The sequence below is a fragment of the Gallus gallus genome, chromosome Z (genome assembly GCF_016699485.2).
Source record: "Gallus gallus isolate bGalGal1 chromosome Z, bGalGal1.mat.broiler.GRCg7b, whole genome shotgun sequence".
NCBI classification, from domain to species: domain Eukaryota; kingdom Metazoa; phylum Chordata; class Aves; order Galliformes; family Phasianidae; genus Gallus; species Gallus gallus.
In genome coordinates, this window is record NC_052572.1 from 937,595 (window position 1) to 954,383 (window position 16,789).

Here is a 16,789-nt window from a genome sequence, read left to right on the forward strand (position 1 = left end):
AAAGGAGCTGTAAGTCATGAACCTGGAGCTCAGGTTCGATGCTGCCTCTGAAGCTGGTGCTATCCCCGAGCAGAGCTCCCAGCCCTGCATGCACCTCGTGTCCTTCGTGCTTTCTTTCTGCTTGGTGTGATGTGGGTTTGTTTTATTATCTATGGAAATGAGATAATGAGCTTCTATTTTAAACTGAGGGCTGACGAGACAGTGGGATAAAATCTATAACTTTCCGTTACTGCTTTCACGAGCCGTTAGACACAGTAGAACCAGCAGTGCCCTGTGAGTGGCGTGTTTAAGAAGTCCCTCTGGACTCATTAAAAGGCAGTAATAACCACTCAGCAGACAGATAGGGCAAACCCCATGTGCAGCTCGTGCCCCACCACGTTTGCTGTGCTCCCTCCTCCCCATGGTGCTGCGCACAGCTCTCTGCACACAGCAGCCCTGGTGCCACGGCAGCACCGTGAGTCGGGGGCACGGCCACAGCTCAGAGACCCCCCAGGAGCAGCAAAGGTAGTGCTGCCATCAAGAGAACATCATTGGAGGAGGCCACTGGCAGCGGTTTATCCTCCTAATGCTGTTTAGTAAGCCAGAGGAGTGCCTATCTGATCTCCTAAAGAGCATTTTCTGCTTAGGCCGTGGCTCCGTTAATCTGTTCAAGCCAATTCTGCAGAACTCAAACCATCTGTATCCGTGAAGATCATGCTTTATTTGGGTTTTCTTTGCGTCTGCTGTCGGTGCGTGATGAAAAGTATGGGGATTTGCAGTGCCAGTCCACAAACTGGCCTGTTACAGTCACCTTCCAAGGAGCATTTCCCAATATCCCAGTAACAGCGGCACAGCTAAGTCCAGCAGCCAGGTCAATAACAGTCCCATAGAATGGCAGTAGCCGTGCTTTGGAAGCGTAGTGTGGGTACGGACAGCAGAAACAGCAAAGCCTTCGCAGCCTCAGCCTGCTCACGAGGCTTTTACTCATGGTTATTCAAGTTTCCCGTTAACTGCGCAGTAAGGATTAGCTCATGTTTCTGCATCAGATTAGAAGTATGCATGGTTTTTCTAGGAAAACGATGACGCCTGGTCCCCATGGGCCCATCCCAGCCTGCAGTGGGGCGGTGTGTTATGTCAGCCCCGGGGTGAGGTGAAGTGCATTTCAAAAGCACCCGCTCCTCTCCTTGGGGACAAAAGGACCCTGGAACCACCGGCCAGAAGCGTTCCATCCCGGTGTCCATGGGAAACAGAAGGCTGGAGACCAGCAGGAAAAAAAAAAAAAATGCTTATTGCAATTGTAACAGTTGGGATGTTTAACTGCAAATGGAAATAATTAACTTCAAGCACAACGGGGCTGTGAGCCTCCCTGCACCGGAGGAGCTGTCAGCCCACGGGCTGTGATAAACGCCAACACCAGGCACCAGCACTTCACTGCGAGAGCAGCACAGAAATGCACAGGAGGGGAGAAGGCCAACAATGGCTCAGAAGTTTAACGGCAGCGTTAGGTTTCAACGTGAGCTAAAGACGAAACAGGAAACACATTTCTGATGTGAATGAATGTTGGCGGTGCGGTGCAGTAACAGAACATACTCAGAGCACGGGGAGAGGGATGGGGAGAGGGCGCCTTCTGTGCTCAGAGAGCAAAAGATTACAGAGGACCCACTCCTCTGCAATCTTTTGTGCATGCTCCGAGATTTAAAATGTCTGTTCGGGATTTGGTACCTTCAGTGGGGACTGTGGGATGCAAAGTGCAAAGCAGAAGCTTTGCTGGCTCTGATTTCACTACGCTATACGTCAGCCCCTGAGCAATAGGTTGGGGACCTGGCTGCTGCTTTCCCTTCGTGACACCTGGGCTTATGGCACAGCTGCTGAGGTGTAGGGCTTCCTGCTGCACGTAGCTGCATTATCTCTATTTGCAGCGGCCCCTTTCTTCCAAGCAAAACAAAAAGTAAACAAAAAGCTCAAATTAGTGTACAGCAATCATCTCCCTCTGTGCCCACCTGGTGGCTTTACAGCTGTGTGCTGGGAGCAGTCGGGATCTCCAATACCAGCTACACGCCCTGAAAGAGCCGCCTGCTCCCCGTCCCTGCAGCTCGACGTGCTGGAGGACAGAAGCATGCTCTGAAGACAGAAGCAAACTGCTTTTGCCCACTGCTTTGCACTCGATGGAGCCCATCCTGTAGGGATGATGGCTGTGCACAGATGAGTCAGCCAACAGTGAGGCTTGGGTGGTGGTGGGGCAGAGCATCGTCTGCAGCCCTGGGCCCAGCAGCATGCTTTGAGCTCTTTTTTCCCTCCTTTTTCTATTTTTCTTTTTCCTTTTTTTTTCTTTTTCCTTCCCCCCCCCCCCCCCCCCCCCCCCCCCCATTTTCCCCCTTTTTAAAAAATTCTTCCTTTTTCCCTTTTTCTTTTCCCTTCTTTCTTCTTTTTCTTTCTCCTTTTTCCTTTTTATTTTCTCCATTTTCTTCCCCCCTCCCCTTTTCTCTTTTTTTTTCTTTTTATTTTCTTTTTCCTTCTTTCCCTTTTTCCTTTTTTTTTTTCCCACTTCCCCCTTTTCACCCCGACACGATTTTCAGGACACCTGGGGAAACCAACCCTTAGGAGAAGAGTGAGTTCTATCATATTTTCTTGCTCCATCACCCCCACAGCAGAGCAGCTCGGCTGCCCTTTGGCTTCCATCACCCACGGTCTGTGGGTGGTGCATGCAAGGAGCATCCTCCTTTTTTCCTACAGACACGTGTGCAGGAGTTGTTTGGGGATTCGTTATGAATGGGCACAGGGCTGCTCACATCCCGCAGCCGCATCCTTGTCACACCAAGCAGCATCTTCAGCCGGGAGCTGCCACCCGTAACGTAAATGTACACCTCATCTATTTTCACTCTGAGAACTTTAAAAAATGAGTGGCCTTCGTTGCATAACGAGGCCGCTATAAATCGCCTGAGCTGCACCTGGAGACTTCGGACACGGCTGTCACAGATGAGTTACATCCCCATAGGGCCGTCTGCTGTTCCAAATGCAGTGCTGAGGAGGGATGGCGCTCTGCATCTCCACGAGCACACGGACAGGTGATCCCCATCCAGGTGTGACATCCAGGTGTGAGTGATGGAGCGGTGTGAGCACCGTATGGGTGTCCCACTGATGGAGCGGTGTGAGTGCTGGGTGTGCGTGTGATGGATCACCGTGAGCTCCATTTCCAGGTGTGTGGCAGAGGGATGGCCACGCTCAGCCGTGGCACACAGACAGCCACGTCCAGGTGCGTGGCTCAAGGATGGCCACGCTGCTGTGTGACACAGGGATGGCCACGTCCAGGTGTGTGACACAGGGACAGCCATCTTTGGGGTGCGGCGGCACAGGGCCATCCCTCGGCATCGGCTGTGGCGTTGCGTCCATGTAGACACAGCGGGAACTGCTGCACTACGGAAGGATAAATGGAAGGAGAGCAGCTTTCACGTGCAGCTCGTTAGCACTGCGCCCTGCCGGGAGATAGCAGATGGATGACAAAAGTGGGAGCAGCAGCGGGCGGGGCCGGGCTGGATGGGCCTGGGGACAATTGAGGAAGGAGCAGAAATCCAATCAGGAAGTAATTTGGTGCCGAAGCGTGCCTTGCTTGCGCTCTAAGGCAGCTCCAAGTGCCCGGAACGTTTTGATTCCTCCAAGAACGCCCTTTGAAGCCGAGAAAAAAGGGCGAGCGGCATTCACGGACCGGGAGATGGGGCGGGTCACAAAACAGACATAAAGCAAACGTGGAGCTCAGACGGGCACGCGGCCCATCCACGGCCCGAGCAGCGACGGACCCGGCAAAGGGGAAGCGCTCCCCTCCCAGCGGCGCTTCTCTCCCTCCGTTCATCCCCCCGCAACCACCGCCTCTTTGTGCCGCTCCCCACGGGCCGGCGCGCCGCCGGGGGGACGGCGGCCGAGAGCTCCGGGCGCAGCGCTGGGACCCCCGCGGGGCTGACACCGTCTCTCTCCCCCCCCCCATTCCCCGCCCCTCTCCCCGCCGCCGCTGCCGCCGCACGGGGGCGCCGTGTCCCTCCGCCGGTGTCCGCGGCGGCGCGTGGGAGGGGCGGGGGCGGCGGCGCGCGCTTTGTGCGGCGCTCGCGCCTCCTCCGCCGCCGGGGGCAGTGCGGCCCGGGCCGGGCTGACGCGGGGCTTTTCCGCCCCCGACGATCGCCTTCGCCATTGGGGCTGCGCGGCCCTTTCCCCGCCCCCGTGGGCCGCCGCCGGGGCTCCCCGGCGCGGGGCGGGCGGCGTCGGCGCGGCCGCTGTGAGCCCCAGCCCAGCCCCGGCCTCGCAGCGGCGCGGGCGGTCCCGGCGCCGCCCCCGGCCCCTTTCCCCGGCGCTCGGCAGCACCGCCGCCTTCCGCCGCCGCGGCAGCAGCAGCAGCAGCAGCAGCAGCAGGAGGTGGAGGAGGAGGAGGAGGAGGAGGAGGAAGAGGACGGCGCACTTGGGCCGGGGCGGCGATCCCCCGCCGAACCCCCGCGTGAAGCGGGTCCCGCGGGACGCCCGCCCGGCGGCTCCATGGCGACCGCGGCGGTGGAGCCGGTGTACGGGCTGGCGGAGGAGGAGGTGGGTCGGGTCGGGTCGGGGGCATCGTCCCCATCCCGGGGGGGAGGGTGCGGGGATCTCCCCCCCACCCGGTGCGAGCCGCGGGCGAAGGTCGAGGGTCGATGCGGAGGGCGCCGGGAGCGGCCGTAGCGCTGCGCTGCGCCCCGGAGCGGTGCGCCGTGCCGGGGCCGCTGCTCGCCCCGCGGGGCCGTACCCGTATCCCTACCCGTACCCGTATCCCTACCCGTACCCGTACCCGTGCCGTGCAGCACCTGGCGGGGCCGGGCCGCGCCGCTGCGCGCTCCCGCGGGGCCCAATCCGCACCCCGAGCGGCGCTGCCCGCGGGCGCTGCGCGACGACGGGGAGGGGGTGCGCGGCCGCCCGGGGGTCGGGAGCGGCTCCACGGCCCGACTCCGCCGCTGCCGGGCTGGAGGCGCGCCAATAAAGCGTGCGGTGTATCCGGCGTCAGCGTTAAACATCGCGGCCGACGCGCGGTTTTGCTTCGTTGTCCCCGAGCCGGCAGGGAAGGGGCGATCCGCGGCGCCGCGGAGAGCCGAGCGGAGACGGGAGCGGCACCGCGGCCCGGGTGGGCTGAGCGCGGGGCTGCCGGCCGCTGCCGCGGGGTTGGGGCACCGCACGGACCTGCCGGCTGCGGGCGCTGCCCGGCTGCGCGCCGCCGTCCCGTTCCGCCGGAGCTGCGCCGAGCGCGGACGGCCGTGGGGGTGGCGGCGCGGTGGGTGCCGGTGGAAGTGGAGCTGCTCGGCTGGGGTGGGCGTGTGGGGAGGGCTTGGGCTCCGTGCGGCCGTGGGAGCGGCGCGATTTGAGATGCCGCGTGTGGGGTGAAGGCGGCGAGAGGAGAACGCGGGGTCTCCAGCGCGGGATCCCGGAGCGCATCGCTGGCAGCGGGCGCGGAACGCTGTCAGCGAGTTGGGAACGCGCAAACCTGGGAACAAAACCCCAGATGGGTGTCTGAGAATGTGCCGCTCGGGTCCGGCTGCTGCTGTGCCTCTGTCACTGACGCCTCTGCTTCCTGCCTCCCTCCTCGGCGCCGCCGTGATGTCCCACTGCAGCGATGGCTGCGGGTCGCCCCATCCCACCCTGCCCGCGCACCAAGACTTGGTTCTCTGTGCTGCTGTGGGTGGGCAAAGCAGGGCAGTGGTACTCTGAAAACACGAGAAGAGGCCACGGATGGAAATAGGCGAAAGAGGAAAAAGGGTGAGGGAATGCACGGGGTGCTGTGCAGCCCAGCAGAGCCATCGGTGGGACACAGAGCCCCGGGGGGGGGGAGAACCTCCTGGGGTTGGCTGTGAGCTCCCACAGGTACGTGCGGAGCAGCTGAGCCACACGTGTGTTCTGGGCTTCGCTGCGTGTTGGCTGCAGGGGGCGAGGGCTGCCCGTTAACACTGGCGTGGCCTCATCCGTTTGTTTTGAGAAGTAAAATCTCTTTGCTTGTCTTGGGGGGCCAAGCCATGCGCAGAGACATTTGTTTTTCTTTATCCATTCCTCAGTCTGAAATACAGTTTGTAGTTCCCTTCTGTACTTCATGCTTCGCGTGGTTTCTTTACAAATACTAGAACTACTTTGTTTATAATAGACCAGACTACTTGTCCCAGTATTCTGTTTGGAAAACCAGATGCTTAAATGTGGGGTAGTCTGGATTAATATGCTTCCCATAAAATGCCGATATCTCTTACAAATAATTAAGCGAAGGCTTAATTTCCCCATAAATAGATGTACATGTGAGCAGGACTTGGCACGTCTGAAGGCAGGCATGTACTGAGACACTGGCCGAGTTGGTGTGCGGGGGCATCAGCAATTGTCCCAGCTTCTAGCTCTGTGTAGGGAGGTCCTGAGCCACTGCATGCATCAGGACCACTGAGCTCCTGGGATCATTAAGGCTGGAGAAGACCTTCAAGCCCCGCTCACCTCACTGTGCCCACCGGCCACGTCCCCAGCTGCCACATCCCCACGGTTCATGGACACCTCCAGGGATGGGGACTCCAGCCCTCCCTGGGCAGCTGTGCCACTGCATCGCTGCTCTTTGGAGGAAAAATTTAGTTGAAAATGCGGTTGAATAAATGGTGCATCCCTAGAAAAGAACCTTGAGGAAAGTATTTTTTCATTGCAACTCTTGCACGTGTGAAAGAAAACAGCATCTTGTCTACTCCCTGTGTCCTTGTCTATCTTATGGTAGAAGCAAAGGCATTCTTACTGACTACTCTCCACGGTTCCAATGTTCTTCTGCTTGCAAGTTCCATTCAGCGTCTGTGACTTGAAAAGATCTGCCGTGGTGATGCTGTGGCTGTGGGGTGTGTGTGTGTGTGTGTGTGTGTGTGTGCGTCATGCACTCACGTGTTCTCAGTGCCTCTGCTGCCATGGGATGGTGTCCCGGGGGGTGTCTGCCACCCATGTTGTTGACACCCATCTGTGGGATGGGCCACGGAGGCTTTGGAAGGAACATGTTATGGCATGGGTTACCCATTAACTGGATTGATGGCTTAGGAAAAAGCAGCCGTGTTTTCCCTGCTCGGCTCCGTGACAAAGCAGCGGGTTGGTGGAGCTCAGCGCTGCATTCCTGCAGGTCTGCCTGGTGGTCGAACCGTGCATTTCTTGAAACGAGAGTGGCAAGGAGTTGTGTGGGGGGAAGAGCCTGTGTCCTCCACGGCTGAATGGGACCTGAGGTGCCATGTGCTGGCATTGCACCGCAGGGCCATCCGTGCTGTGCCCCGATGGTCCCCATCCGGAGGAGCTGCTCTGTTGTTGAACAGCAGCGTTGTGCTGCTTCTGCTCCGAGCTCATCGGTTCTTTTTCATCAGAGTGAGGAGGGCCCTCTTTGGGCACAGCAGTGGCGTTGGCTGGTGGTAATCAGCGATTCTCAGTTGTAACTTTTTGCATTTACTTCCTAAAAGGAAAAGCAAAACCCTCCCGGATCGGTCCTGTAGACTTCAGATGCACTGGATTGCCAGCACGTAGAGCTCGAAATGACGATTAGGAAGTGCAGATAAGGAAGCATTCCGCGAGTGAAAGGCCTTGCCCGCGCACCAGCAGCGGCACAATAGCACGATGCATCGGCTGCGGTTCTCTCAGCCCCTGCTCGGGGGGGGGGGGGGTGTGGGCTCTCCGTGGCCCCGAGGCTGGTGCTGCGGGCCGGCCGTTGGAGGGCACTGTGCGGTGCCGAATGTCAGCCCGGCGGAGCGCTGCTCGGCCGCTCGCTGTGCCGCGATGCTGGGCGGCCGGAGATCCCGCAGCCCCGGGACCGGCCCCGTGCGCTGACGCTGCGATGAGCGGATGCGCCCCTTGGTAGCTAAGTAGCAGGGTGAAGTCTGACTGCAGCCGTGTCAGCCTGAACCAGGCCCTTTTCGTTAACCTGGAGGATGATATGGGGCCGAGACCTCTCGGTTAATTAAGCTCTGTGCCATATGAACCAGGGCTCTTCTGTGAGCTGCAGTCTCTGTCCTTTGGGTAGCAGTGGGGTTGGGTCACTGCTCTGACTGCTCAGCTCAGTGACAGTCAGATGCAGCATCGGTGCAGCAGTGGCTCGATCTTTTCGGTTCTGCGAGCTCACCCGGTGTCAGCGAGCAGAGCAAATGTCGGCCTTGCTCATAAAGGCCATCACCTTTTGCTCTCCTGGCTACTTCCTCTTGAAGTGTTCCTTTTAATTAGGCTGAACGAGGTGGTTATTCCCTCGCATTGGAAGAAATGCCGTCCCTCTCTGAAAGAAACGAAGTGCAACCTTGTAAACACTCGGTTACTTTCAGATAAGCTGAGCAAGAATGCGGCCGGCAGGTCCAATGCTTTCAGGAATGTGGTTTTGCTGCTGCTGCACAGCACAGCTCGGCATGCGAGCTGCTGCCATTTCATCATTGGTGAGTGGTTCACCTTCTGCTGGGCTCAGAACTGCAGCTCTCCCAGTGCTTGTCCTGCTGTCACCGTGGCTCTTTCCAGCTTCGTATGAATAGCTGCGCTGCTCCATCTCCTGCTGCCCTGCCTTCTCCTCTCCCCTCCCAGGAAGAAGGAACAAAACCCTGTGAAGGGGTGTTCCGCACAAAGCAGCAGCAATCTCCTGGTAATGCACTGGAGAATAAGAGACGTGGTTAAATTATAGGGGCCCGGAATGCAACTGCACTGAAAATAGTTTACAAAACAAAAATGCATCGTAAAATCTGCCTTGCAGAGTGATGTTTGGATTTGGAAACAGGCGCTGTGCGTTCACCAGGGTGTGTTTTCCCTCCCTCTATTCTTCTAACCCCGACTCCCTTGCAGTGGCAGGATGTAGGCATTTGTCAGAATCCCCATTTCCAGGAATTCGGGACCTTGCTGAACCGAAAGAGATCTCCGCAGTTCTGAGAAGGCAGGCAGGAGGGGCTCCGTGAATGAGCTGTGCTCAGCAGTGACGCCGCGGTGCCTTGTTTTCCTGCCTGGCTTCTTGGGTTGGTGCTGTTTTGTTGGCGCCGTGACAACTTGGGACGGATTTTCTATTTCTAATATGGTTTGTCTGCCGCAGAGTAACAGAATCCTACGGAGTGCTGCAGGAGCGCGCTGTCGTCTCCCGTGTTGGTTTTCAGTTCTGAATAATCCTGGCTCGGGGCTGGAAGCACGCTAACATAATTTGTGCCTTTGTGTTTGTTTTTAATTGAAAAATGGTTCCAAGCCTCACTCTTTTTTTTTTTTTTTTTTTTTGAACGCCTTTCTGCAGGTTATTGCCCTGCGCGGGGAGGTGGCAGCGATGGGGCAGCTCCAGCAGGAGGAGGCCTGCGGTGGCTCCTGCTGGCTCTGCTGCTGTCTCCTTCCCCGTGGGAGCAATGCGAGGAGCTGCCCTGGGACGCGGTGCCCACGTGCAGATGCAGCCGTCGCAGCAGTGCGCTCCGTTCTGCTGCTGCGCTGAAGTTTTTGCAGGGGAAGCGGCAGCATTTTATTTCCCAGTAATGAAACGATGCGGAAGATAAACAGGCAGCGAGGAGTTGGTGCTGGGGGATGCGCCTGGGAGGAGAGCGAAGGCTTCGCTCCTCTGCTCCGTTTGCAGCTCTCCTCTGTCTGCTTACCCAGCCCTGCTGGGGAGAGATGAGGCAGCATCGGCCCTGTGCCCCGCCTGCTGCTGCGGGTGGGAATCCCTCACTTTAACTCATTGGGGTTTGAATAAAGACATTTCGCCTTTTCCTCGTTAGGAAATCAGAGCAGGAGCATTTCTTCTCGTTCTCAGCGCTGCATTTACTCCCTACTTCAGTCCCATCTCCGTGAAAAATCCAGTGTTTCCTTTTGCTAAATCGGAGGCATTTCACTCAATACTGCGTTTTTGTCTATTTGAATAAACTTAAGAGATTACTTGGAAAAAAATAGTATTGGTTGAACTTAAGAGTTGTCTTCACACCCCCTCACGCCCCGCTTAGGAGATGGTTTGGCCATCACACAGCAGCAGCTGAAGTCTTGCAGTCATCAGATCTCAGTTCTGTGGTTGCAAATCAAACCGCAGCAGCCAAACCGGCACAGCTGAGTGAAGCCCAATTCCCCACTGCGAGCAGACTGCCTCGCTGCCTTGGTTGTGAGTCCAGAGGTACGGAGTTCCTGTCTCTGACAGGTTCTTGAGCTCTCAGTGCATGGAAGCTAGGGGATGGCAGCATTTTAGTGTTGCCTTTGTCTTCCTGTTAGTGTTTCCTTTTAGTATAGAAAGCCCTTTGCTGGCTCAGGTCGGCCTTTGGTTGGTATATACTTTAATGTGCTTTTTATGAACGAAGGGGTATCTTTTTCATTATTCCAGTTCTTACACTTGCATACGTCCTTCGCTGCATCTTACAGATGTTTCGAGTTGAAATCAGCTCTACCTCCTGATTGCGAAAGCTGCAGTGGTTGTGTGCTGTTCTGGGTGAGCTCTCGGGCTCAGGCAGCGTTGCAGTGGGGCTTTGGAAGGAGGCAGTCAGGTGGGTTCCAGGTGCTGCCGTGCGTTGGATGCCTGTGAAGCACACTGAGATGTGTCCGTGCGGCGATGTGCTGCCGTTGCCCAGCTGTTGTACTTCCAGCAGTGCGTTGTATTTCTGGCAGAGGTTTGGATGTGTGGCCTGGTAGGGTCAAGAAGGTTGTCATCTCGGAGTTAGTCTGACGTCGTGTCAGGTGCATCGCTAAATGTCACTGCTCAGTTCAGCATTCTTTTTGATGCTTCCCAGGCCTCACACAGCTGTCAAACAGGGAAGTCTGAAGCTGTTGGAAATGGCAGTTTCCTGCTGGGGAAAAGCCTCAGTGGAGGCGAGGTGACCATCCGTGGTGGAGGCAGGAAATGGGTGGGAATGAGGCTGAACTGCCTGCTCCTGTAAGAGGTTCTGATCCGCTTCTTTCTCCCCTTAATCAGCAAATTGGCCTGGGGAAAGAGGGAGAGTTCCTTCTGTTGTTAGAGGAGCATGAGGTGTGCCTGAAGGGAAGAAGCAGGATGGCTGTGACCAGGAGGAAAAGGGATGGAAAAGTGGTGGCTGTGTGAGGAGCTGATTCTTGTGCTGTGCTCGTCCAGGGCACCAGCTCGAACTTGGCCATGTCCAGGATGCATCTGTGTTGGAGAAGGCAAACCCACCTCCTGTTTGACTGCTGCCTGCTGGGGACTTGCAATCTGTTGCTGCATGGAATTCAAACAAGACCTTGAAATTGATTGCTCTCCTTACATCAGGATCGGTTCAGTAGCTCCTGGATGCATGCAGTTTATTAAAAAGATACCAGCCTAGTGGATTTCCACTGCTGGAAGGGAGTTCCTGCTTTCTTCTTCTCATCTCGGGCCCTTTGTGAATCAATATGCATTACTGTTTGCAGACAGCTGCCCACCTCCAGGCTGGGAGGGAGAGTTGTAGCTGCTGGAGGTGTGTAGTCAGGGGGGTGGTGGTAAATGGACAAGCTCCTGTTGTGGTGTTCATGTTGATGGCAGTGGTTGGTGGGAGGCACAGCCTGTGGACAAACCTGCATCTCTGCTTTCTGCTGACGGTGGCTCAGCCTTCAAACAAAGCAGCAGAGTTGCCACCTTTGAAGCAGCGAGCAGCAGCTTACAATACTTACAGTACACTGCATTTCTGAGTAGGAACTGTACCGGTTTTAATGACTGCAAATGCATTTAAACCCGAGCATCAGCAGTAGGGGTTGTGGAGGTAGAAGGCTTTGTTTCTCATCGTTGCCATCCATTGTTTTTGTTCCGGTTCTGCCTGGTCAAGGCCCACCATTTGGTGGTTTATTCCTCATTTCCAGAGACCTTAGGGCAAAGTTATGTTCTCAAAGTAGGGTGGGAAATAGCAGGCACCACGTGCAAGGTCCCGTGCTAGGTGTGGGTGAGAAAGGGCTGCTCCAGGGCTCTGGCCTGAGGAGGCATGTTGTTTCTGGTGCAGGTGGCAGGGAGCCGTGCCCATTTCATTCCCCCCTGCAGGGCAGGTTGGTCTGAACAGCAAGGTGACACATCTGTGTCCTGGTGATATCCCTAGTGGTGATTCACCTGCAATCACTGAGATGAGAGCAGGCTGATTAGGTAGTCTGATGTGTCTCATTTCCTCAGCTCTCCACCAGTGACACCTCCCGACCTCTCAACCTTATGGTCTCCTCCATCAACACGTTGTCAGTTCCCTGGCTGGGTCTGGTGTGGCCTTTTGCTTGCAGTTCTGAAGCTAATCCTTCTAACAGTCAAGGTTGCTAAGAGTCTTAGTATGAGCCAAGCCCAGTCGTTATCAGGGCATTAGCAGGCTGAGAATGCCTCCATGCTTCTCTCCTTCCTCCTGGCGCTGACTGGGACCTGTGGTTTGACTAAAAGCCTTCCTGTGCGGTGTCACTGTAGCATCACTGGAGCCCTGATGAGTAAGAGTTGCACATGCACTTTGTGCACCGTTTTTTTCCGACTTGTCGAAGGAATGCTCGGTGTTCCACCTGCCACGTATGTCTTTGTGCCTCTGCTCCTCGGTGTGCAGCACAGCTCAGCGCTGGGGCATGGCTGGAGCCTCCCACGGCCCGGATGGATGGAGAACAGCAGCTCCGAGGTCAGCACTGACTGTGCTTTGAGCAGCAGAGACCTGCAGTCCCAATTGCGTGCAGTCACGGAAGTGTCCCGAGCTGCTGAGGTGGTGCAGCAGCTTCTCAGAGCGTGGTTGTTGTCCTTCCTAGAATCTGTGTTCCAGAAGGCCCTGTGTGCCTCACTGCCTTTATCCCGCAGGGTGGGAGATAGCTTTGTGTTGAGCAACCCACTGATGATGGATTTGCGTGTTCCTCTCCATCAGTAACAGCTCAAAGTACAAATGTAATACAGCATCTCCTTGATCCAGTGACCATCTGCTCAATAGATCTGCAGGGGCTTTGGCTGGACCTGTTCAGTTTCTTGTCCGTATGGCTCATATGGGCCCACGGTGCTCCTGGGGCACACAGATTGCCTTGGGAGCTGGGCTGGAGGAAGAGGCCCAGCTGGGCACCAGTAGGGCTGGGATAAAGGTCTGCAATCAGCATAGGGGTGAGCAGTGCTGGGACCTGGCCTGGGGCTGGGGAGCCTCGTATGCAGGGGCAGCCTGGGTGGTGCAGGTGGGTGTGAAGTGCTGCTGTGAAAGCCTGGGTTTGTCTTACTGGTTTCTGTTGGGGCTTAAAAGACAAAGAGCTGTGAATAGGCCTTAACTAAGCAGGTGTTAATTAACAGGGAGGCCATTTGTCACCCAGTGGGTGTCTTCTCTTAAGGCAGGATTCTAGGAGAGCTCTCTTGGAAGCTGTCAGAGCCATGGGTTCTTCAGAACTGTCCACAAAATCCATCACATTAAGGAAGTAGAAGTGGCTTAACATTAAGTTCTGTGGAACACCTCTGTTCTCTTTTGTCCACATGTGGCAGAAATGTACCTTTTCCCCTTAGAATGTATGCAGAACTTGGGTTGGGACTGGTGCATCTTCTTAAGGATCTCAGTCGCGGTTTCACATCAGTGTATTTTGCTTGATTTAAATGACAGTAATTAAAAAGGAAATGCCTCTACACCTGCGTTGGTGGGCCCAGCAGAAACCTGCCCTGTTGTCTTGTTCTGCTGACAGCACAAACGTACTGCTGTTCTGCTGTGTTCCTGCCATGTGCTGTGTCGTCGTTTTGGGCCTGGCCAGCTGAGCTGTGAGCGCCGTAGCCACACTCGTGCTGCATTTCCTGCAGTTGGAGGCAGTTGGATGCAACTCAGCACACGTAACTGGTATGAGTGCATTTCCACCTCCCAGCTATGGTAAGCAGCTCACGGACCAGGTGCTGCTTGCTCCAGCTCGTCCATGCCCTGTGAGTGACACAGGCTTTGTTTGGAATTGCCAAGGCTTGCACAAGAGGCCGAGCCATTATGCGGTGCAGAAAACCCATGAAGGAGAGTTGTGAGGGCTGTAATCTTCAATGGGTGCTGCTAAACACGGCAGTCACCTCACCTTTGATTCTTGGTAGCTTTGGATGCGTGCTTCACACCTCACGACTGCAGCATTTGGGAAATGAAGCGAAGGTCCCCATCCCTGCGCAGCACCGTGAGCTGAAATGCATCTGCTGATGGGATGCGATAGCGCAGGAATGTGTGACAAAGGCCCCGTGTGTCATTGTTGGCGTTGCTGTGGAAACTTGCATTCGAGCACCAGCTGGTTTGGGTGCAGCGCTCGGCATCGTGATGGAATCCCACTGCTGCCCCGACGGTATCGGGGAGCCGAGGCACTGCTGCAGCCGGTGGGATCCCAGCAGTGGGTGGGGGGCTGTTGCCCTGCTGACTGTCGCGGTCTGACCTGAGGCTGCTCACACTCTGGTCAGGCAATCCCCTGCGTGCGTCCCAGGCTGGTGTTGCTTTCCAGGTGCCCTCTGCCAGCTGTACTCCCCGTGCTGCTGGGGGTTGGGAGGAGGACTGGAATGGCCATAGAGACGTGTGCTGAGCACTGGGCCCTGTCCCTGGGTGGAGTGTGCCTGAGGGCTGCACTGGGGGAGCTTCAGTGCTCCCCAGCACTCGGGGACAGCAGCGTGGTCGCTGGTGGAGGTGAGGGCAGCGAGCAGTCACTGAGAGCTACTCTCGTGTTTTCTTCCATGATGTCTATGGAAATCCAGGGCCCTTACGTGGGAAAAGCCATCTACAGTTCTTATCTGCTCTTCCCGAATTTTCCTCCTCTGACTTTCACATAAGCCATGTGCTTGCCTAGCAACACCCCCCCCCCCTTTTTCTTTTTTTTTTCCCCATGTAGAAGTGCTGTCTGTATTTTTTCCTGCTGGATGTCCTGATCTTGTCTCTGCCTTCTGGCAGCTGCTGCCCCTCCTTTCCTCCGGGCATGCAACCTGCAGAAGCGGCTGACCTTGTGCTGCGGTGAACTGCTGTGGTGCTGCGGAGTGACGTGGAGCGTGGAGCGGTGGAAGCAAACAACAGCAGTGCTTTACACCTGGTGATTAATGAGCTCTCGGCTTAACGAGGCCCTTCTGCTCCCTCTCCCCAAGCCTGTGGCTACCACACGTGTCAGAAGCCCTGTGCCCCCCTCTCACCCTTGCAGTCTGGGCAGTCAGTGCCATGGAGGTCAGGGTGGCTGCAGGGGGGGCACACGGCATGGGGAGAGGTCTCCCCGTAGGCAGGAGGAGAAGGCGGAGGGGGGCCTCCTGCCCCATGGCAGCCATCCATGTAGGCAGCACAGCGGTCCCCTCTGGGAGGAGAAACCATCACCAGCAAACCAGGAGGGCTCCACCTGAGGTGGAGTTTCCACATCCCTGGGTGGGTGAGGGCCGGAGGGGCTGCAGAGCCCTCTGGCAGTCTGTAGAGCTGGGCTGGGGGCTCAGAGTGAGCTGCTCTGATGCAGTCTGGTTCAGAGCTCTGGTCCACCTGGTTGTGTTGAGGTGTTCCTGCTACGGCTTTGTGATTCCCGTGACTCTGTAGGAGGCAAGTGCTTGTCAGGCTTCTGCTGGATCGTGGGTATCAGGGACTTTATTGCTTGGTACTATTGCATTGAGAAACAATGAAGGTAAGCATTTGCCAAGGTTCTTAATGGAGAAAGAGTAATTAAAAAAAAAAAAATCTGATTCTTCTTATTGAGGGCAGCAAAGCTTTCTGTGAAGCAAAAGAATTAACGGCAATTACATATTTAAGACAAACAAGGAACTTGTAGTTACTAAATGCCAGGTTACAAGGAAACACTTGATGCTTATCTGGCCTTTACTGTTAAGGTTTGGTGCCTGAAAATGAGTTCTTAACCTTTGGGTTTGGTCCCTGACCTCTGGTTGTGTTCTGTACTCTTTATATTTTAGACAAAGGCAGCAGTCAGTGCTCTTTTTGGAAGAGCTGTGAGGCTCTCACCACGGCTGGACCGGCCGTTAATGTCACCTCAGCCTCCGTTCCTATGTAGCCTAAAGGCTGCTTTATCGGCAGTAGAGATTACTCTGCTAGAAAGGTTGAGACTTCCATTTAAATGGAAGGACATTGCGTATCGGTAAGTGGGTGCAGGGGATGAGCTGCAGGAGGTGATCACTGGAGAAAATCATTTTTTCCTTGAGAGATTTTTTGGGGGGCCTTATGTTACATAAATGCTTTAAATACCTGAAGGCTGCATCAGAACAGGGCAAGGTGTGTATTTTATTTTATTGTTTCTTCAATTTTCTGACTTCACTTTTTGGCGATGGCACTTTGCAGCTGACGGATGCTGAAGTATTTAGAAGATAGTAGCAAATTCAGTAGCAGGTTTTGCATGCCAGTAGAACACTGGTTGGGTTGAACGGCACTTTGAAGGAACGTGCATGGAATGGCATGGAGCTGCAGCAGGGGTGGTCAGGTGGAGGTTAGGTAATGGCACTGCTCCGGAGGGTGGTGGGCATGGAATAAGGTCCCCAGCTCAGTGGGCACAGCCCCGAGCTGCGGGAGCTCGAGGAGAAGCTGGGACAGTGCTGTTGGACATTGGGTTTGGTGGTGCTGTGTGGGCACAGGAGCTGGACTTGGCGATCCCTTTCAGCTTTGCATGTTTGATGGTTGCACTCTGTGGGTCTTCGTGGTCTGCTGTATGGAGAAGGCGTGCGTGGGGGACCTTGCAGCAGCAGCAAGGAAAGGCAAAGTTTGCCCCCTTCCCTTTACTTCTCTGAGCTCAAATGGCAGCAGTGCCACAAAACAAAAGGCCGGTGCATGCTGCAGGTCAGCTTGGAGGTGGTGGCCCTTCAGCATTTCTCCAAACATCTGCAGTTCCTTGCAGAATAAGTAGCTGTGAAAGGACCTGAGGGTCATCAGTATCTGAAGTAAACGCTGCTGAAAAGAGTGTTCAACAAACTCAACAACATGCAAAAGTCACACCCTTTTCATTTAAGCAG

General features: G+C 55.7%; 1 protein-coding gene across 4 annotated transcripts in view; it reads left to right on the top strand.

Moving 5' to 3' along the window:
• Positions 1–4,295: 4,295 nt before the first annotated feature.
• LOC124416941 (NEDD4 like E3 ubiquitin protein ligase) overlaps positions 4,296–16,789 on the top strand; it is a 130,105-nt gene continuing 117,611 nt past the window's right edge. For 2 of the 4 annotated variants that reach the window (XM_004948998.5, XM_424462.8), the window contains exon 1: positions 4,296–4,545. In XM_004948998.5, the coding sequence (XP_004949055.1) occupies positions 4,498–4,545 (48 nt within the window). In that variant the 5' untranslated portion in view covers positions 4,296–4,497. Of the gene's footprint in view, positions 4,546–4,661; positions 7,106–9,439; positions 15,925–16,789 lie in introns of those variants that run through there. The other 2 variants (XM_046905707.1, XM_040656285.2) reach the window with 2 other exon arrangements.